The sequence below is a fragment of the Serpula lacrymans genome (genome assembly GCF_000218685.1).
Source record: "Serpula lacrymans var. lacrymans S7.9 unplaced genomic scaffold SERLAscaffold_1, whole genome shotgun sequence".
Taxonomy (NCBI): Eukaryota; Fungi; Basidiomycota; class Agaricomycetes; order Boletales; family Serpulaceae; genus Serpula; species Serpula lacrymans.
The window spans coordinates 1267682-1289904 of NW_006763290.1; the positions used below are offsets into that span (position 1 = coordinate 1267682).

The 22223-nt window shown below is 42.2% G+C and overlaps 5 protein-coding genes across 5 annotated transcripts; 2 read left to right on the forward strand and 3 right to left on the reverse strand.

Annotated features, from left to right (window-relative positions):
* Nucleotides 1–2094: 2094 nt before the first annotated feature.
* On the reverse strand, nucleotides 2095–5994 carry SERLADRAFT_404555 (uncharacterized protein; the record flags this gene model as incomplete). Its single annotated transcript, XM_007312153.1, has 18 exons — nucleotides 2095–2121; nucleotides 2177–2209; nucleotides 2257–2331; nucleotides 2401–2518; nucleotides 2560–2598; nucleotides 2649–2662; nucleotides 2713–2735; nucleotides 3339–3640; nucleotides 3725–3797; nucleotides 4017–4078; nucleotides 4148–4226; nucleotides 4368–4572; nucleotides 4838–4875; nucleotides 4930–5153; nucleotides 5275–5372; nucleotides 5550–5564; nucleotides 5776–5926; nucleotides 5975–5994. The coding sequence occupies 18 exons, from the start codon at nucleotides 5992–5994 to the stop codon at nucleotides 2095–2097; spliced, it is 1596 nt and encodes a 531-aa protein (XP_007312215.1).
* A 7249-nt stretch (nucleotides 5995–13243) lies between these two features.
* Nucleotides 13244–14137, reverse strand: SERLADRAFT_431852 (uncharacterized protein; the record flags this gene model as incomplete). The annotated part of the gene is made up of 2 exons (XM_007312154.1): nucleotides 13244–13660; nucleotides 13718–14137. 2 exons carry the CDS (start codon nucleotides 14135–14137, stop codon nucleotides 13244–13246), a joined length of 837 nt encoding a protein of 278 aa, XP_007312216.1.
* Nucleotides 14138–14356: 219 nt separating this feature from the next.
* Nucleotides 14357–16376, forward strand: SERLADRAFT_431853 (uncharacterized protein; the record flags this gene model as incomplete). Its single annotated transcript, XM_007312155.1, has 2 exons — nucleotides 14357–14368; nucleotides 15084–16376. The coding sequence occupies 2 exons, from the start codon at nucleotides 14357–14359 to the stop codon at nucleotides 16374–16376; spliced, it is 1305 nt and encodes a 434-aa protein (XP_007312217.1).
* A 35-nt stretch (nucleotides 16377–16411) lies between these two features.
* On the forward strand, nucleotides 16412–16744 carry SERLADRAFT_344862 (uncharacterized protein; the record flags this gene model as incomplete). Its single annotated transcript, XM_007312156.1, has 1 exon — nucleotides 16412–16744. A coding segment is annotated over one exon (333 nt), but the record flags the coding sequence as incomplete, so codon positions are not given.
* Nucleotides 16745–20587: 3843 nt separating this feature from the next.
* Nucleotides 20588–20885, reverse strand: SERLADRAFT_375570 (uncharacterized protein; the record flags this gene model as incomplete). Its single annotated transcript, XM_007312157.1, has 1 exon — nucleotides 20588–20885. A coding segment is annotated over one exon (230 nt), but the record flags the coding sequence as incomplete, so codon positions are not given.
* Nucleotides 20886–22223: the final 1338 nt, after the last annotated feature.

Below are 22223 nucleotides of genomic sequence, written 5' to 3' on the forward strand. Positions count from 1 at the left end.
TAACCTATGCCCAAAAATTTAACCACTACCTCCAGAATTTGGTCTCGCCTGGAAGTTGTGCCTTAGGAGGGGGGTAGTGTTGCAATACACAATTTTTGGACCTTTAAATTTCATTCTCCCCTTTAACTTTGTACCATAGTTTTCACACATTTGTGCCATGTGGCACTTTCCATTTTGTTGAAACTCCACCTTCTCGCACTACGCTGCCTTTATTCTCATTTTAGCTACAAGTCTCTCACGCAGTAGGAGCTGGTCACACGGGCTGTGTAACAACCTAGAGTTTGTATACTCTGGCACACAACTAGAACTAACTATAAAGGTAGTAAGGGGAGTGGTTACCCTTAGGACAGGACCGAGTTAGTTGTGGGTAAACAACAGGAGGACTTGCTGAGGAGTCTCCTGTATTTATTGCGGTGTATATACTACTACAGGTTGTTTGTACATGTTGTACTATACAGTTGATAAGGCAGTGGCTGATGATGTCAGAGGGCGTAGCCCGTGTAACCAGCTCCACTGCATGAGAGACTTGTAGCTAAACTAAGAATAAAGGCAGCACCACGTGAGAAAGAGGAGTTTGAACAAAAGGGAAAGTGCCACATGGCACGCAGTGTGAAAACTACAGTAAAGGTTAAAGCAGACAATGAAAAATAAAAGGAAAGGTCCAAAAATGTGTTATTGTAACACTACCCCCCCTTTAAGGCTCGACTTCCAGGCGAGACCAAGTACCGGAGGTAGTAGTTAAATTTTTGGGCATAGGTTGAAAAAGGGAATAAAAAATGTTTGAATTCATGCCTCTAAGCTTCCTAGGAGCCAAGGGATTCTTGGAATAAAATTTGCGAACAGCATCGCGGAAATTGTCCAGATGGGCTTCTGTCTTTGCCTCCATAGCCCTTCCATAGGATTAGGAACTCTAAATTTCCACGCTTCAAGTGCGCATCCACCACCCGTTCAACTTCAAATTTTTCTGGGTGACTACAACCAGTTCGTGCCGGTCTATGCGCTGTCCTGGTAGTGGCCCTTTGTAGGGTTTCACATGGCTAAAGTTGACTGTTGGTACTACCCTCATTCATTTTGGGAGTTCCAGCTCAACTACATTGGTTTTGACTTCCTTAATCCAGTAAACCAGGTCGCCAACCTTGTAATCAGGGGCCTTAGAGTGTCTATGCTCTGCCTTGTCTTTCATCTGCTCTGCAGTTTTGAATAGTGCCTTGCATGTTTTGTCTAAGACAGATTTCATGTCCTTGACCATGCTCTCAGCAGTGCCGTTCTTGCTTTTGCTAGGTTCTACACCCATTCTGGGGAGGTACAATCTTGTAAGCTTGAATGGTACTTTCCCTGTAGCCAATGACTGTTTGATATTGTACAAGAACTGGACTATATTTAGCCACTTGGCCCAATTTGTCTGCCTGTCATTAATAAATGTATGGAGGTATTGTTTTAATTCTTGATTGAGCCTCTCCATTTGTCCATCAGTCTGCAAATATCACTCAGGATGGATGATTTGGTCAGTATGCCGTTTTGAACATGCAACCAGGCGAGTGATGAGAGGGATATAAACAAATGATTTCCTTGGCCATTCTTCCTGGTAGCATGCAGTATTGCAGTGAGGACAGTGATCATTGGGTGAGTGATATAAATTCTAATGAGAAGGTGAGTGTGGGAGTCACAGGTGATTTAGATTTATGGTTGATTGTTGATACCCAGTGAAAACTTGTTCTATATGAATCTGTATAATTTGTGAAAATGACGCATCAATGCAAAAAACCAACAAGTCCGCTGACTTTGGAATCAAATATTGACGTATATAGAATTGTATTGGCCTGTATTAAATTATACACAATTTTGATAGTATTCGCAAAATTTTTCGATATAATTTGATAGAGATTCTTTATATCATCACATTCATATAGAATCATATAGATGTTGTTGTAGGCATATCTCAGGTTAAACTTTTGAGAATATCAATATAATTCTATTTGTTTCAATATAAAAACACAGAGCAAGAACAACGTAAACAGCACTATAAATTATACATGTATAATGAGCAGAATACAGGTGAGGAGAAGACAGACAAGGAGTATTGAAAAATAATGCCTATTTGGTAGTGGTATCCTGAGCTGCCTGAAGAATATATATTGGTGGAGATAACCTATGTGGTAACAAGCTATGTGCATACTTTTTGTGCAGCTTGTGCTTTGTTATTGAATTCCTAGGAAATGCATCAGTAGAGCATATATTAATTTAGACAGAACAAACCGCTTTTGTCTCGCTTGAAAGAGCCCCAAAATATGGCTTGAATTTTTCACACATGCTATTGGGATTGTCCTTCAGCTATTTGGTACCGCAGTAATTGCTATTCAAATGAAAGGTTAGTGCAAAAACCTTGAGAGTAATACTCACTATGTGGTGAAATATTTTGAAGGCCAAAATACTCCAGGTCCTGGTTTTTTTGCTATGTTTGTGGTAGGCTTTGAGGCAGATGAGGGCAGATGCACTGGAAGAAGATGAGCTGGAGAGGCTGGGTGTCAGTATAGAAAATGTAGCACTGTAAATACGCACCAATGTTCCTCTGTCTGGCTGTACTGGATCAGATTGGACCTGTTGAAAGTAAGCAAACATGAGTGTTAGTTTACTGTGTAGAAACTTACAAAGGATTCTCTATCTATGAAAGGGAGTCTGAGATTTGATACAAGAATAAATGAAAAAACATACTGTCACACTGTATAGGGGATCCACTGAAGTTGAGTGAGTAGAAACAGGTGTAGAACCTCTCTCTGAATCTCTTTGATGCAATAAATTAGCCTCTTCGGACACTTGCTGTAACAACCAAGAGTTAGTTACTCTGGTACACACAGGAACACACTATAAAGGTAGTAAATGGGGAGTGGTTACCCCTTAGGCTGCAGAGAGTTTGTTGGTTAACAACAGGAGGACTTGCTAAGGAGTCTCCTGGATCTATTGGGGTATATATACTAATACAGAGTATTTGTACTTATATACTGTACAGTTGATAAAGTTAGTGGCTGATGATGTCATGGGGCCTAGCCTGCATGACCAGCTCCACTGTGTGAGAGAGTTGTATCTAAAATAAGAATAAGACAATGTGGTGTGAGAAAAAGGAGTTTTGAACAAAAGGGGAAGTGCCGGGTGGCACTATGTGTGAAAGCTAAAGTGTACAAGGTTAAAGCAGAGAATGAAAAAGAAGGAAAGGTCCGAAAATTGTGTTATCGTAACACTTGCTCAATTGTCCCAAGTCCCAACCAAAATGAACTGAATGGTTGCTGATGTAACTGGGTGCAATTCTTTAACATGATATCGATACCAACCGGGGTACATACAACTTGCCAGGTGATTGACTTTCCAGTGAGAATCACAGTATTGCAGTTCTTCGAAGTTTGACTCCATCCACAACCAGTACAAATTTTGGATCCATATGAGAGCCTTGCCCCACATTTTCAGAGCTGCACCTTTCCTGTGCAAGTGACAGAATATCTTCGATGAAAATAGCTGCATTTCATGGGCATGATCTGATGACACAGGCACACCATGCTTGTCCTCAATATGCGGGTATAAAATGTTCACACCCTCAACCATCCGAGCAGGTCCATTAGCCAATAATTTTGAGCCAACCGCTTTTGTGCTGTGAATTGGTTCCGCAATTAGTTCCACAATAACGGTAAAACCCTTCTTGACCTTCTTTGAAATGTTGTATTAGTTCCGGTACCGAAACTTTATCATGGGGTAATCTTTAGGTTTCAAAACTCCAAGATTCTCTATTTTCGCAGACTCAGGTGAGTCTATAGAGAATTCATCAACATCAAATTTAGTTGAAGCAGATGCACCTGTGACTCCCATGTAACGCCTCTAATTAGAAGTGATATCACCTGCGTGACACATTTCTAATTAGAGGCGTTAGGGCGCTTGCGGGCCTCTTTTATTATCTCCGGAATACTGTATGGATTGGGAGGGACTTGGTGCAACAACTACAGCTGCTAAATTAGGGTTTGTAACTGTACAGTTTGACGTCATCCTGTCCTGCGGCTCTTCCCCCTGCCGGTAATTAAAGTTCAACCGCTGCCTAGTACACGGTAAGTTCCGGTTCAAGTTCTGCTCCGCAGTGTCTAACAACAGGCATCTAATCACTCACATGACAATCAACAAGACATGTCTCAAGCGTGCCTCCTCATACGCCAACAAAAAGACGCAACGCCAACACGTTCTCAGTGCTATAATGTAGAAGTTTGATAGGTATACCTTAGATTATGCCACTCACACCATGTAAAAGTACGAATAAAATCAATAGAAACGATCATAATAAAGTTGTCACTGATATCACCTTCAAACATCACCGGACATGTGCACAATACCTTCAAGCATACGCGACGTCTCCTGCAGTCCTTCTTCATCTTCCTCCTCTTCCTCTAAATCTTCCTCAAGATCATCTTGAACGCGCTCTTGTCCATTGTGCGGCCCAGGATCGTTGTCCGGTGTATTTGATGTAGTTGATAGGGCTAAGGATTGCCACTTTGCTTGCATTCTCACCAGGGCCTGTAAGTACGCTCTCTCCTGGAACTATGGTCCCACTGAAGCCTGGTAGATACGAAATCTCAACAAAGCAAGTGACATGCACATTATTGAAATGACCCCTTTCCTAACAATGGAGTCTGATTTGATGTGCAAGAGCCGGGGTGAAGATACGTGTTTGGTCTCCGCATGTACGGAATAAAAATGCATACTCAACCACCTCTTTCCATTTCAAAGTGCGGCGAGGGGGTTGTAGTGATCTAGCAGCGGCATTGTATTTCTCTAGTGCTGTTTAAATAGCTGCAGACCGCACCTGAAGTGCTTTTGCAATATGTTTCCACAAAGCATACCCTAGTATATCATCACTTCATAAATATGTAGTATTTTGAATAATAAAAAACTCACCGGTTTGCAACCAATTCATTTTTGTAAGTTCAAACATACGTGCAACAACCAGGCCTTCAAGTTGATCCAGCGCCCTTTGGTACTTGCGTATGGCAACAAGTTTGCCTGCATTTTGCCATTTAGGTGATTCTGACGTCCAATGTACGGTGATGTTGAGCATGACTTCCAGCTGGTGAATTGCCTTGAGTTTTGTTGTGTGTTCTTCGAGTGCATGGCGGCGCAGTCTCCAGTTTTTGTGTCAAGCCATTGGATGACCCATGTAGCATCCAGGCTTTGGTCGTAGCATTGAGTTTGTCTCTGCATGATCAGAGCTTTTCAATTGATGTAAGAAGGTAACAAGCTCACTCTGTTGCCTGGAGTTTGTTCAACTTCTGCCAGTATTCCATTTGTAAGGTCTTTTCTTCAGGTTCCTTGCAAAGGCCTTGCAGGTACGTCTTTTCCTCCTTAAGCCATCATTCAAAAATGGCCTCGTCAACAATGTGAAGTCCTCCCATAGCCCGTGCCACATTAGCGGGTCCTGTAGCCAGAATATTAAGTGCTTGTTTGTAGTTATCATACAGAAAATTGCCTAGCTGTGCATAGGTGTAAATGTAATATACGCAAAAAGGGGGGACACTTACTGAGATTTTGGTAGACTTCAAATGTATTGTTGTGTTCAAAGTATGTGATGATGGCTTGTTTCCTGTGAAAGGCACTGCTTTACCTCGTTGGAGATGCTAGTGTGTTTGACTTTGAAAATGCGCACTTGCAACCTTCTAAGTCTTCAAGACCGAGTTTTTTGATGTAGGTAGCGAGATGGTCGAGCTGGCAGAGGCGTCTGTGGGCATGGCCGTGGAAGGCACTAACCAAGCATGTGTGATCCAGACGGCAGGCTTTTTCTCGAAGAGAACTTTTGCAAAGCGTAGTCTTGAACTTGCAGTTGATATTGAACCCCCCAGCAAGGCCGTCACCAAATGTATTAAGTAACTTCTCTACTACAGCCAAAGGATATTTAGCACTGTGAATACAATCTAAACATCAAAAAATGATATAAGAAGAGACTTACAGTTCACCACTCTGTACCATGTCAGCAATGAGCAAATAGAATCTGTGCCTACAGAGCCAGGAACATCCCTGTCTCGTTGAAAACACCCCACATCTTTTTCGTCACATTATTCTTCATATTTTTCCATCAACCAGCGCAACTTCAGGCAGCCAAATTTCTGGGGCTCTTAGCTTGATCATAATCTCCAAACCAATGTGGCTAGTAGCTCCCTGGAGCATTGTCTACCACGTCCTTTTGGCCAACTTATGGGACGTCCCAGAAGCCTAATGGGATATCCCAGCAATCATAAAGGTGTCTGGGGTCCACATGACAATTTCTTCCATGGCATTTAAAAGTTACTTATGAGGCGTTAATGGAATAAAGAAATAGATAACTTAGTTTGAGCAGTGGTAGTAATGCAACACATATAGTACACCTTATAGATTGCAAAGCATATGGGATGATAAGCTTGCCATTTGTGTGAATATAAGAGGAAAGCCTTTATGTGGTATGATAATGTAATCAAAGTTATATAAGGTGGCATTACACAAATTATCAGACTCCCCACATCCTAATAATTGTAATTGCAGGTGTTGATGTCTTTCCTTACATTATGAGCTAGCAGCAGCATGTTACAATCACTCATGAATCTGTGAAGCTAATGATAACTTGGTTACATCAGAAAAACAAATTAAATTCAAGAATATATCTAAAAGTTATACTGCAGTAGACATGAAGTTTTACTTGTGTAATTCAATCTACTGAAAATACTGTACTAATATAACCTTGAGTTTGTTGCATTGTTACAGTGCAGACAAACAAATTCTGATTTTTTGTAACTTTTGCACAAAGTTAGAGCAACAAAGCTTCAAAGCAAATGCCTTTCAAATAAAATACTTGCATTACCCAAATAATGAAGTTAGCCTGATTTTTGTGACAGTCACAGTGATATATGTGAGGAAAATTTTAATCTGTAATATGGGGTCCTATGAGTTCAACTGTCATAATGTTTGATGTCTGGTCATTGAATGTTATTTGAATGTAATCCTTGTAGTGATTGCTTGTAATCTAATTATCTTGCGAGGAGCTTGATTAGTGAGTGATGCAATGGTGTGATGAACTCAAACTTAAAAGCTGCCATGAGAAAGGAATGTTTAGGTTGTGCCCATAAGATATCCTGGGGTATCTGTTTATTGCCCACAGGGAATCAGAACTGGACTTATGGGGATAACCAGTTAGTACAATAGAACACCCACCAGTAGTAGCATGGGACATTCAAGTTAGATCACAGGACAACTAAGTTGGACCATGGGATATTCTAGTGGTACCATGGGACATTCCAGTAGTAGTACCACAGGGATATCAGGATGTCAGAACTGGACCATGGGATATATAATTAGTACTATTGGGACACCTAAGTTAGACCAATGGGACATCCTAGTGGTGCCACAGGATTTTTCAAGTTGGACCATGGGAAATATATCTTGGACCATGGGACATTCTAGCAGTACTACCATTGAGAAGCACACTAAGCTCTCAGAATAAACATCACATATATGTGAAGTAAAGCATAAAGGAGATAGATGAAGCGTGTGAAACACAATAACAGCTACTTGTAATAGAGGTGAATTAACAATAAAAAGGGATGGCCATAGAATAACATCAAAGTAGTAGGCATAGACAAGAGATGGCTAGTATCAAACAGATAACTCCAAAACAAATCTCAATAACAACCTGAATCAGACAAACCAGACCCCATAGTCTTATTCATCAGGAAAAACCCTTCTGCTATATAGCGCTATATAGCCACCACCTATATATATAAATGCATTCATAGAAACTATAGTACTATCAGTGCAATCATAGCTCTTATAGCTCTTATAGCATAGTAGTAGGCAAAATCTTAACCAAGGGGAGAAGTATCTATAATTTGCTCAAACTATGGATTCATCTAATAAACTTGTTCAATAATAAAAAGAGGCCAAAAGTGTTTGGAGTCAAGTATATTATTATAGGCAAGGTACTATAAGTGCTCTTATAGCCTATAGCAGCCTACATAGCTCCTATAGCTGTGAAGGTCATAGTTATAATATAGTTCAAGGTGCTTAAAAGGGCTAATAAATCATACAGTATTAATTAATTATGTAGCCTGTATTGGTGAAATAGTAGTTTGTATCTTTGATATTTATAAAATAAGAATAATAATTTATCCAAATATAAGTAGTGACAATGAGTAAAAAAATAATCTAAATCCATGAAAGGTCAATATATAACACCTGTATGATATATTTTATAAGCTCTCATGGTGTAGTGGATAAATGTGATGTGTGGTGATAGGTTGCTTAGTCACCCAAAAGCTGACTAGCAGGTTGAGAGTTCAAATCAATCCTGTCTGTGTTAAAAAATTTTTATCAGCCACACAACAATTTCCAACATCTATAAGAGCATTTATAGAGCTATATGAGGCTCTATAGATGGCAGAGGTTCTATAACAGGTTTGACTACTATAACAGCTTTATGAGTACTTATAGTGCTATAGAGCTCTATATAGCTACCCCTATTTTTCCTGATGTAAATGAAAGCATCAAGGCATTTCTACGCAAACAGGATGCCAAGCAGAGTGTGCTGGCGTCAAAGAATGACCTCTCACTTGACCGGATAAAGCAACTTGTCACCTTTGGAACAAATTACAAGAAAACTTATGCACCAAATGTATACAACGCAATCGTGCATGCAAAGGCCATGGAAATAAATCAAGGTTAGTCTATTTTACTTGTATATTGACTACCAAATTGCTGATGAGATCTGTAGACCTACCTGTGGGCGAGAAGAAAAGACTGACAACACTACAGAGTCTAGCAAGCAATAGCCAGGATCTCACTCCAGCCTAAAAGGTAAAGCTCTGCGACATGCTCTGTGAGAGCTGGGAGCTCAAATGTAACAACCAAGAGTTAGTTACTCTGGCGCACACAGAACACACTATAAGGAAGATGATGAGGGAGTGGTTACCCCTTGAGCTGCAGAGAGTTTGTTGGTATACAACAGGAGGACTTGCTGAGGAGTCTCCCGGATCTATTGAGGTATATATACTACTACAGGTTGTTTTTACATGCTGTACTATACAGTTAATAAAGCAGTGGCTGATGATGTCAGAGGACGCAGCCCATGTGACCAGCTCCACTGCGTGAGAGACTTGTACCTAAAGTAAGAATAAAGGCAGCGCAGCGCAAGAAAGAGAAGTTTGAACACAAAGGAAAGTGCCACATGGCACAGGGTGTGAAAACTACAGTATAAAGTTAAAGAGGAGAATGAAAATTAAAGGTCCGAAAATTGTGTATCGTAACAGACGCCTGTTGTTAGATGCTGCGGAGCAGAACTTGAACCGGAACTTACCGTGTACTAGGCAGCGGTTGAACTTTAATTATCGGCGGGAGGAAGAACCGCAGGACAGGATGACATCAAACTGTACAGTTGCAAACCCTAATTTAGCAGCTGTAGTTGTTGCACCAAGTCCCTCCCAATCCATGCGGTATTCCGGAGATAATAAAAGAGGCCCGCAAAGCGCCCTAACACCTCTAATTAGAAATGTGTCACGCAGGTGATATCACTTCTAATTAGAGGTGTTACATGGGAGTCACAGGTGAAGATGTTTTCTTATAAATGAACCAATCAATACAGCCACTATCAGTAAAATCAAAAACATAAATATTTGTGGTAAAATACTCTAAGATCATCATCTTGAGCTCTTTGATTTGACTCATTACAGCATTGTAACTAATCCCATTATAGGACCTATCTATATTTGGTGATAGCTCTGGTGATAATGAACACATTGTCAACAGTTGCTGCATTGTTTACCAATGAAAAAATGAGTATATGGTATTTAATTTCACTCAAACTGACCATAGCTGACTTCAATGAACTTTCTATCATAGCCAAACTTGTCATATCACTATTATTCTGGTTTTCCGGGATTGTCAGTCTCATGATAAAATATGGTATAGTGATAGGTAACTCAAAAAAAATATTACTTCTTATATCCATTCTCTGCCAGTAAGTTTGAACTCTGAGCCTCTGATTGCCAACACCAACTCTATCATTTTATCTTATCACAAGCAATCTCTATAGACACTGATCACTTTTTGTTGCGCAAGAATATTCTGGTTCTCAATGTTACTGGTATTTCATCAGACTGGGACACATATTCACTCAAATTTAGTCCTACAGAGCCAGGAGAGTTGGTATGTTTCAATTTACTTGTTTTTTACTCATTTTTTTCAACTATATTAGACTCTCGTTGTCAAAGTAAAAAAGGACAAGACTGTAATGACCAAGTGTTTCTTACTCTGGCGCACAACTCAGACAAGCAAGAGAAGAAGAGAGAAAGGAGGGATCACCCCTCAGGTTTCAACAAGTTTGTTGTGCTAGACAACAGGAGGACTCGCTGAGTCCTTCCCCATGTATTGCTCCTGTATATATACTAAAATACATCAGGTACTGTACAGTTGTAAATAAAGTTTAAAGTCCAATGTTTAGCATGTGACCAGTCACATGGTGAGCCTAGACACCGGTCAGGTGATGTGTCACATGACTGGTCATGTGACATGGAAAATGAAAAGTAAAAGTACAAAAAAGTGAAGCGTAAGTAGTTGCTGGTATGTTAATTGTAACAAATTATGCGGGCTGCACGAACAAGCTTGCAATAATTCTTCCAGTATTTGTCTGCAAAGACTCCATAAAAGAGTGCAGGGCCTAGACCAAAGACGTAGAGAAGATACTCCCAGGCTTTGTAGCCTGTGTTTATCTTCTCTGCAGGATTTTGAGGAGACCTGTTGAAAGATCCAGGAAGGTGCATAGTTGCATTTGCGACAGCTTGACCACGTTGGACTGACATTTCAGATATCTCCTGTTAGAATGGCCCAGTCCCAGTTCAATTTGTCATTGTCTTTATTGCACTCAAATGTCCCACGCCAGAGTGGAATAAGTAGGTCCAGGATGTTGATCGAGATGAGATGCATAATGTCAGAGCCAAAACAGAATAGGATGGGGAGAATGTGGGATGGTTGTAAGCCCAATAGTATACTGGGTTTTGAGATACAGGTTTCCAAACAGTTGTTCTTGTTAGTTTTGGTGATTCTGCACCTTTGTGCTACCTATATATTTTCATTCCTTTCTCTATCTATTCTTCTATCATTCACTATTGATTGTGTTCTCTATTATTTCGCCTTTGTGGCTGCTTTGTTTACCTTTGTTTACAAAACTTCGGACAGTACTGCAGAGTCCAATACTTCCTATTCTCTAGTTACTCACATTGGACTCTAGGTACTGTATACCTGTCATACTCTCTAATAATAAAGTTACTCACATTGGACTCTAGTTCCAGTCCCTGATTGCTCTCAGCAAGTGGCTAGACACTTCCTTCAAGCTTTGTTCTTAATAGTTCTTGTATTGACTTTTGTTTGGAGACTGAACAACCTTACTTAGATTTTTGTGGTATCATTTTGAAGATGCAGTGGGGAGTGCACAAATGATAATGTTTTTATGAGAGCAACTCTCATTGTCATAGTTGTTTGGCTTCAAAAGAGCTGGATAGTAGTGAGACATATTTGATTTATGTCATCCTACAAGGCCACAAAAGATGCAGCAGCCGTATTTGCCATGATAGCCTACAAGACTCATAATGTAGATCATGGCAGGACCATCTGCTGAGCTCACAAAAATGTATGGATTGTTGGTGAATAGCAATTTTTTATGTGCGTCCCATGCTTGGAAACCCTCCTTTTGAATTTCCGAGGCATGATGTTAGCCCGGGTACAGGAATAACCTGAGATTCTTGGGCTTGTTAGGACCAGGGATAAACCCGCCTGGAAAGATGTGTTTTCTCTTGTATCGTTTGTCTGGTGAGAGATTGAATGTCACCCAGATGTACATTAAGCAATCCAAAGCCTTGTAGATACAATTGAGTGCCATCAATTGATAGCATGAGGACAGGGTCCTTTGGTTTAATATGGTCATTTTTGACTTTGTCAAGGTAGAATTTGCCAGATTATATATTGTTGAATGTTTGTACTGATTGTGTTGTCTTGAGCTCTTCAAAAATCCTGGTGGTTTCCCTATGACAATACATCATGTTTTTAGCTCCTTTAGGGTCTTGCCGTAACACCTGTAACTGCGGGCCAATGGGGATTATGTGAAAGGTTTGTCATGGAATTTTCTTTTGACCATTACTTTGTGCTAGATGAAACTGGTTATAGTGGGGTTTGTTGCATAGAGGACATGAGTCAAGCTGAGAAAAAGGACCTGTAAATGTGGGGCATGGCAAGATGCACATATCATGTACAAGGGATTGTATGCCGCTGAGCTCAGCTACTAGCCTTTTGACCTGATAAAAGGAGAGGATTTTTTCAGCATATTCTGGGTGTAGTCAATGATAGACATCTCAAAATTTGTTGTAGACATTTTCTGACAAGTTGATGATAGAAAGAAATAAGTTGATTGATGCTCGTACATGGGGGTCATCAATATTGAGTTGTTCTTGGGTTGGATTTTGGAGCTGTTCAAGGAACTTGAGAGTTGTTCTGGTATATTTTGTCTTAGCTGATGTTCTTCATCTTGCAGATCAATGGGAATGTTGGGGTTTCTGCAATAAGGTGCATGTCAATATCATGTTCATTCAGGGACAAGTCTAGCTCCTTTGCAGTGTTCTTTGCAATTGCACAAGCATTATTGTTTTTTGGAAGAATTGGCTTGCATTATTGTAGTTACTAGTACAATAAACTATCTGTGGTTTCAGCATTTGTGGTGTTTTAACATGACACTTGCTATCAACCCCCTCCTTAGCTTTTCAAAAAGTGCTGGCTATCAAATATAAGTCATCTGTGGTGTTTTACATTATAATTGCGATTATTATGCCTGCAGAACCCCACAATGTAGGTCTGCAAACTCTTAGCGGTTCCAAGCCAGGCATGCTCAACCCATCCCAAGTCTCCCGCTTATTACAAGACCCTGGCTCGGAGGGGGGCAGGCAGGGGCAAGTAGTGTTGGTGGGAGACTAGGTTGAATGGTGATGGGGGTCCAAGCGGATGTTGAACTCTTCTATTTCAATGTTAGTCTCTTCAGGCCATTAAACAACAATTTAATTAGGATTGTTGTCGATTTGTTTGATTGATTAAGCACAAGATGCAAAAGGTAACATCATTATTCATCAGCAAAGGTTCTCCAGTTTTGCTTGTGTTAGATGAGGGTGATTCACTATAGTATTCTGCATCATAGATAAGCTGAGTTTGAATATTACTCAGCTGATGATGTCATTTTTCTAGAAACTTCTAAATGATCATGTGATAAGTGTCCAAGATGGGGCTTCATTCCCACAATCATGTGCAGCGGTGACACATTTAGATTCATGCCACCTGCCTGTGCTGTGTTCCACCAATCTCTGGCCCACATCTCATTGTAAATCCTGTGAGATTTTGAAGCATTGGTGAAGATGCGCTTGGGCCTGTAGACAATGACCTTGGCATGAGCTGGATTTCCTAGCAAGGACTTGATAGCTTCAATAAAATCACGATGATAAACCATATGCTTATGCTGAGGACTATTCCTGAACCACAATTCTCTAGTTTTCCAAGTAGCATATTCTGGAACACAATCAACCAGCTTATGGAGCCCATATATGTTATGGTAGGATAGACCTAATTTATCCGTCACCTTGGTTGAAATAGATAAATCAGTATATGTGCTTGAAAGAGAGAAGAGGTGACGTACCCCTGGTATTGTCATTAATGTATCAAATGATATATGGCCTATTCCATCCTGTATAGCCCAGCAAGCAACCCTCCAGTCTAGCTCTGACGCAAAGGGTGCAAAAATGTTCCCTGATCCATCTGACATATCTGAATCCATATCCATATCCCCATCCATATCCTCAGCTCCAAATTCTCTCCTCCATCTTTCATATACTGTTTTATCCATCCTAATCACCTTGCCTGCAGGAGGGTGTGGTACCTCAATACACTCCTCATCATTTTCATCAGGAAGCTTTGAGGGTCCAGCCATATTCTTCTCAGATTCTGTGGGAATAAGGTCATAGAGACAATCATAGTAGTCATCCACCACATCTTCTGGGTCTTCATCCATAAGTCTAAGTTCATCAGCTAACATATCAGGTACTTCCCTTATCTCCATATCATTGCCCTTATAAAGTTCTCCTGGAATTGTCAAACTTTATAGCTTCCCTTTGTTATACCACTTGCAGCTTCTTGCTGACAACAGATAGGATATCAGGCCCTAGGGAGTTTTAAGCTTCTTGTGACAAACAGAACAGATTGTAGGATCCTCCTCCGTAGACATAGAGAGGGAGGCACCTACTGGATCAGATGGATGGGCATTTACGTGACAAGCACAATGACGGCAAAGGTCAGTGAGGCAAAAATACAACAATCTGAATACATATCATTGAACCTAAAGATTACATGTTAAGCTACAGACTACACTGTGACTGATAGCAATACATTCTATAGGCACAGTTCAGGATTTGCTCATAATTGTAAAATAAAAGACAAAAAAAGTACCTCCTTTTACTTTTTCCGACTGCTATGGGTGCGTGTTGATCTCAGGTGCTTGCTGACAGGCTCCTCCCCTTTATTTCCATCTGAAGTGTGTTTACTTCCACTTGAAGGTGTTACAATCTCTATTGGATATTTAAGGACTACTCATTTCTTTTTACTCATCGGTTATACCATCAGACCGATGACTCATTTCCTTCACGTACACTTCCGTTCCTCTCGCATTCACAGTACCTATTATAGTACTTAGTCCTCAACAAATGGACCTGCCCTAGATAGGACCTAACTCCTATCACCTATTCCTTTCCATTATAAATACCATGTAACAGCAGTAGTATTCTCTAATACGATTCTACGCAGTTTACGCTTACAAAGCTAGACTCCTAAGATCAGACTTCTATTCAGAAGAAGACCAACTCCCGTTGGAAAACCTCCACTCAGAACTATGTTCTCAAACTTGTCTTCGGATAAGTCTCTTTACAAACCTCAACAAACCCTCAGACTTTGTTAAGCACTTTGTGCGTAACAAAAGAATTGTATTCTAACCAGAAGTCCCACCTATTTAGGTTTGGGAAGAAAAAGTCGACAAGACGTTGCAACGACCAACAACCAGATCCCAGAGAGCAAGAGGAAGCTCAGACAACCCACAAACAGCAACCCCACCGACGTCATCCCGACAAGAAAGGATAGCAGCACCATCTCCCTTTCCCCAACCAGACGTAACCCGACTCCACACCAGAGAACAAGCAGACGCTTTCTATGAAGCCAGAACATGTTGGCTACAGTACTACGCAGGAAGCCACCCACAGCTACTGCCCACAACACAACATGATCCCCCAGTAACCGTAGAAAACCTCTACGACGAGAATGACTTTGAAGAGTTTGCAACAGGCGGCGACCCGATACCACCTCCCACTCCACAAATACTCCCCGCCGCACCTGCTCCATCCCACATCCCACCACCACACACCATATCTAACGCTGCACCCCCCAAACCCACAATGATTGGGAAAATTGATGACTTCGATGGAACCCCAGATAAAGCCCAAAGGTGGATATTGTCCACCGATCTACACTTTGATATCAACGACACCATCTACAACTCCGACAAGAAAAAGGTATATGTGGCCCTCAGCTACATGAAGGACGGCAACGCCGCCTCATGGAGCGAAGCCAAGATGACCAAATACAAAGAGAAGAATGCCTACCCCACATGGGCAGACTTCATGAAAACCTTCACAGCCAGTTTCAGAACGGCAAACGTCAAAGGAACGGCCTCGGCCACCTTGATGAAAATGAAGATGGAACAAGGAGAAAATGCAGTAGCGTTTAACTCAAGGTTCATGCTAGATGCTGGGAAAAGTGGCATCAACAATGAAGCCATGATCATGGTTTATCAAAAGGCTATCCGGCCACCCCTCCTTTGTGGGGCACTCACCGGAAAGGAACTACTCACCATCGAAGACTGGATGAGCACAGTAGCGAACCTAGACGCTAACTGGATCAGTGCCAACGCTGTCTCGGAAGGAGCATGGGGCGCCAGAAACAAAGAAAGACAGAACAACAGAAATCGCAAAAATGGACCATCCACTAGCATCAGAAGATTAACCAAAGACAAAGAAGAATCAAGGAGGAAAGAGGGAAGATGCTTCATATGTAACAAGAAAGGACACATAGGAAGGAATTGTAGGAACAAAGGAAAAACTCCCGAAAGAAAGGTACGTCAAACTGAAACGGAAGATGACACCAAAACAATGGTAGAAGAAGACAGGGTCCAAAACATCATGAGGATGTGGAGGGAGTTAGGAGAAGATCAAAGAACAGAGGCGATGAAAGAATTAGAAGACGAGGGTTTTTAAAACGACGGACTACCCCGATGTTAGTACCGTCAAAAATGGCAACTGTAACAATAGCAACAATCAATGCCAACTCTTTACAAATTGATTGCTCGTTGAAACAGAAAACCATCGAAACCAAAGCCCTGATAGATTCAGGAGCTACAGACGACTTCATGGACACCAAATTCGCCACCAGACACCGACTCCCCCTCCAAAAACTCCCAACTCCTATAACATGTAAAAATGTTGATGGAACCACGAACAAAAACGGAAAAATTATGCATTGCACCTATCAGAGGATAGATGCAGGAGGACAAAACAGGTTCACAAAGTTCCTATTGACTGGACTAGACGGAGAAGACGTATTACTGGGGTTTCCCTGGTTACGAAAAGTCAATCCCGTTATTAACTGGAAAGACAAGGAATTACCAAACTTGGACAAACACTCCATCAGGATGAACCAAACAACCACGGAAACAAAAATCAGGACAACCGCAGTAAACGAAGACGTGTATGAAACCATTCATAGATACGTATCTGACCAAACGCCCTATCCTCAAACCACAATTCGATTAAAGGTCAACTCGGCAATGGAACATGCGCAAATACACGGAGAAAAGAAGGAGCATAACCTCCCAAATGAATATGAAGGGTATTCGGACGTCTTTGACAAAAAGAAGTCGGAAAGACTCCCCAAGCGACGGGAATATGATCATGCAATCAACATGAAACCAGAATTTGTACCAACAGATTGCAAGTTATACCCATTGGCACCAAAAGAAAACGAAGCATTAACAGAGTTCTTAACGGAAAACTACAGAAAGGGATACATCAGGCCAAGCAAGTCGCCACAGGTGTCCCCTTTCTTCTTCATCGGCAAGAAGGATGGATCACTCCGACCGTGCCAAGATTACAGAAAACTGAATGCATATACCGTGAAAGACCCCTATCCACTACCCCTGATACCCGACCTCATCGAAAAATTGAAAGGAGCCACCATCTTTACGGAACTAGATCTACGTTGGGGATACAACAACGTAAGGATAAAAGAAGGAGACAAATGGAAAGCTGCGTTTAAAACCAGCAAGGGAGTGTTCGAACCAACGGTCATGTTCTTTGGCATGTGCAATTCACCGGCAACATTCCAAAGGCTGATGAACAACAAATTCAAAGACTACATCGATGAAGGTTGGATGATCATATACATGGATGACATCCTCATCTTTGACACCAACATCAAAAGACTCCGAATCCGAACAAGACAGGTTCTAAAAAGACTACGCGATAACGACCTATTCCTAAAACTAGAAAAATGCACCTTCAAAGTGGAAACCATTGAATACTTAGGAATGATTGTTTCCCACAATCAGGTATCGATGGATCCAGCCAAACTCGCTGGGATCCGCGATTGGCCAATCCCAAAAGACACCAAAAGTGTAAGGAAGTTCTTATATTATGGAAACTTCTACAGGAAGTTTATCGGTCATTACTCTGACCTTGCCAGACCCTTGAATGCCTTACTAGAAAAGGATAGGAAGTGGAACTGGACCCAAACTGAAGACGACACTTTCAAATTGATGAAACAAAAATTCCTCAAATCCCCCGTAACACAAATTCCCGACTCCTCGAAACCGTCAAGGATTGCTGCAGACACCAGCAAACACACCACAGGAGCTGTATTAATGCAACCCGATGACCAAGGACAATGGCACCCATGTGCATTTTTCTCCAAAACACTATCCCCCGCTGAAAAGAACTACCAGATCTACGACAAAGAGTTATTAGCGGTAATGAGAGCTTTAAAAGAGTGGAAACACTTACTTTTGGGAAGCCCCCACACAATCCAAATCCTGACAGATCACAAGAACCTGACGTACTGGCAAGAAGCCAGGAAACTGACACCGCGACAAAGAAGATGGCAGCTGGAACTGTCACAATACAATTACACCTTGGAGCACGTACAAGGAACCCACATGGTGGTACCTGACGCACTCTCAAGAAGACCTGATTTATACATCGAAACAGAAGGAGACGACGATGACACACCAATGATACCCGCCTCAGTGTTCCTGTATCACACACGAACAATTAAAAACACAATTGAGCAAGCCATGCTCACAAACGATAATTATCCAGGAAGAACGAAGAAAGACGATTGGAGAAAAGAAGAAGGACAGTTCTTTTATCAGAATAAATTACTGATTGACGAAGTAGAAGAACAAAAGACAATCATCAAAGATCACCACGATTCCCTATCCGCAGGACACCCAGGAAGGCTCAAAACCTACCAGTTGATCAAAAAGGCCTATTGGTGGCCAGGCATGATGAAACAAGTGGAAGAATACGTGAAAGGATGCGCAACTTGTCAACAAGCAAAAGTAAACATGCATCCCACCACCGTACCATTAATCCCAAACCAGACCCCAAAAACCGCAGAACCAATGAAGTACCTATCCGTAGACTTCATAACTGATTTACCAGAATCTTCAGGATACGACAGTATAATGGTCGTGGTAGATCAAGGACTTAGTAAGGGGGTAATCCTCTCACCTTGTCATAAAACCATCAACGCACTTGAAACCACACAAATCTTTCACGATTCCATCTTCAAACAATTCGGATTGCATGATAAACTCATATCCAACAGGGGACCACAGTTTGCCTCTGAAGTATCCAAAGAACTCCACAAACTCCTGAACATTGAAACCGCACTCTCCTCTGCATATCATCCCCAGACGGATGGACAAACAGAACGATCCAATCAAGAACTGGAGATCTACCTCTGCATATTTTGCCAGAACCAACCACACAGCTGGGCAAAATACCTTACTACTGCCGAATTCTGTCACAGCCAAAGACCACACTCCACAAACAACCAATCACCATTCTACCTCCTCATGGGATATGAAGCCCGAGGAATCCCGACTAAACACGGATCCACAAATATCCCATCAGTGGAAAAACGATTATCCGAACTGCTTAGGGCAAGGGAAAACGCCCTAAAAGCACACGAACTCGTGAGAAGCAAGATGATGAAACAAAACAACGGAAAGTTCACGCGATTCTCCGAAGGACAAAAGGTGTGGTTAGAGAACACCAACCTGCAAGAAAAAGCCACCGAATACAAGAAGTTCAATATGAAACGCATCGGACCTTTCCGCATCCAAAAAAAGATTTCCCCGGTGAACTACCGACTATCCCTGCCTCCCCATTGGAGGATACACAATGTTTTCCACGCATCCCTTCTCACGCCGTATACGGAAACCAACACCCACGGCCCGAACTTTATCCGACCACCACCTGACCTGGTCAATGAAGAAGAGGAATACGAAGTAGAAAGTATTCTTAGACACAAACCCTGGAAACGCGGGCGCCGCTACCTGATTAAATGGCGCCATTACCCTCATTCCGAAAACTCATGGGAACCGGAAGAACACTTAACCAATGCTGCGGAGATACTGGAAGCCTATAAGAAGGACCACAAGCTGCGTTGAAGAGACAATCACCCCACTACCAACAACCCTCTGTCTCTCAACACAAAACATGTCCACTTCTAACTCCACCGGCTTCCCTATCACCACCTACTCAATACCCGGCGACGCCAACTTGCTAGCCGACGAACAAGTGTCTTTTGCCCGTGGGCAACGACACAACCAAGCCGACGTCACTGACGCCATAGAATTAATGTCAGCAAAAGACGCCTATACCTATCTCTTTTATGAGACCGAAAAACGCTGCCCCCATGCGTATTACACTCTTTCTTCCATGCATACCTTCCTTGCCATAGACCTCATAGCTGATGAACTCCTGAAAGCCATAGACTCAATACATTCATTGGAAAGCGAGCATTCGCGGCTCAACAGTCAGGACTTGAGTATCTGTCGGGCACTCTGGATGGAAAAGTTAGTTTTGGAATCTTTGGAACAACACTTGAGGATGAGCTCCTCGAATGGGCAGATGGACTCAGCAAAGGAATATTTGGAATCAGGCAGGAGGACATTGCTAAACAAAGCTCGCACGCGGATAGAGCGAGACGGTTGTACGAGTACTCCTCCACCCGGTTTGTCCCTCCGGTCCCTGTCGCACCCAGACCAGACCAGTGTTACCCCGGAGCACACTTACCACATCATCACCCGTTGACCTACGCCCATCCCATCGGAGGAAAAATATATTCCCACCGTCCCAACCAGCCCGATCTCACAAGAGTTGAGCCAATCCAGTCCCCGTTCCATTGGGTCGAACCCAAAACCACCGTCTCCCCCATCATCTCCACCTCGACCAGTGCCAAACGCCCAAACCCGTCGCCTGACAAACCGACAAGGAGCCCGACGCGGCCGGAAAGAGGTGATACTCCGGATCCCCGCCGCCAGAACTCCATCAAAACGGCAGTCTCGTATGTCGAAGGGACAGAAAGACAGTCCGCCTGGCGCAATGCACAGGCCTGAGACAGGCTCTCCCTCTAACCCAATCAACGTAGATGACGACGCAGCCATGATTGATCAGTTGTATGCAGGAACGTACGACCTGGGAGATGACGATCCAACCACTCCCCAATCCGACACCTCATCCAACACCCGACGAAGATACCATGAAGGTGTTCGTAACAACGCTCCATACTGCCAAAACTGCGGTTGGAGCAATCATTGCACATACTATTGCGAAGCCTACTATTGCCCCAACTGTGACCGTCGTGCACTGGGACATAGTTTCAATTGGTGTCCCATCCGCAGGGAAGACGAGGATAGGATTCTGATGGAAGGATTACATGGAGATGTCAGCTACGACAACAGTTACAATATGGACGGCGAAGGTACCGAATTTCAGTGAAACTCGGAGCAAGTAAGGGGGTAATGTTACAATCTCTATTGGACATTTAAGGACTACTCATTTCTTTTTACTCATCAGTTATACCATCAGACCAATGACTCATTTCCTTCACGTACACTTCCGTTCCTCTCACATTCACAGTACCTATTATAGTACTTAGTCCTCAACAGATGGACCTGCCCTAGATAGGACCTAACTCCTATCACCGATTCCTTTCCATTATAAATACCATGTAACAGCAGTAGTATTTTCTAATACAATTCTACGCAGTTTACGCTTACAAAGCTAGACTCCTAAGATCAGACTTCTATTCAGAAGAAGACCAACTCCCGTTGGAAAACCTCCACTCAGAACTATGTTCTCGAACTTGTCTTCGGATAAGTCTCTTTACAAACCTCGACGAACCCTCAGACTTTGTTAAGCACTTCGTGCGTAACAGAAGGCTTGCGGGGCCCAGACAAGAGTGGACCTGGGGGATCATGATGGCCGACAGGCAAAGACAAGAGAGATGGTTTCTTCACATCTTGGAGCTGCAGTTGGTATCTCTCTCTTCCAGCATTGATAACCTCCACAGACACTCCCACCTTATCAGACTCGGGCTCAATGCTGTTCCTCATATTTTCCCCAATATCCACCATCTCCTGGTGTAAAATATGTTTGGGGGGAGGACTATAAAGCATGTTGTCATTGCCACTAAATTTTTCACTCAACATGAACACACTGAAAAGCTTGGCCATCTCTGCTCTGACTGACACATGGCTGCGGAAATAATGATTGATGCATGCGATAAAATGTACGCGTGAGAGCATAACCTTTTCCATTGCTACTGTTACGAAAACACAATTTTCGGACCTTTCTTTTAATTTTCATTCTCCACCTTAACCTTTTACTATAATTCACACTTTGTGCCATGTGGCACTTTCTTTTTTTGTTCTAACTCCACTTTCTCGCGCGACACTGCCTTTATTCTTCTTTTAGACACAAAGTCTCTCATGCAGTGGAGCTGATCACACAGGCTGCGCCCTCTGACATCATCAGCCA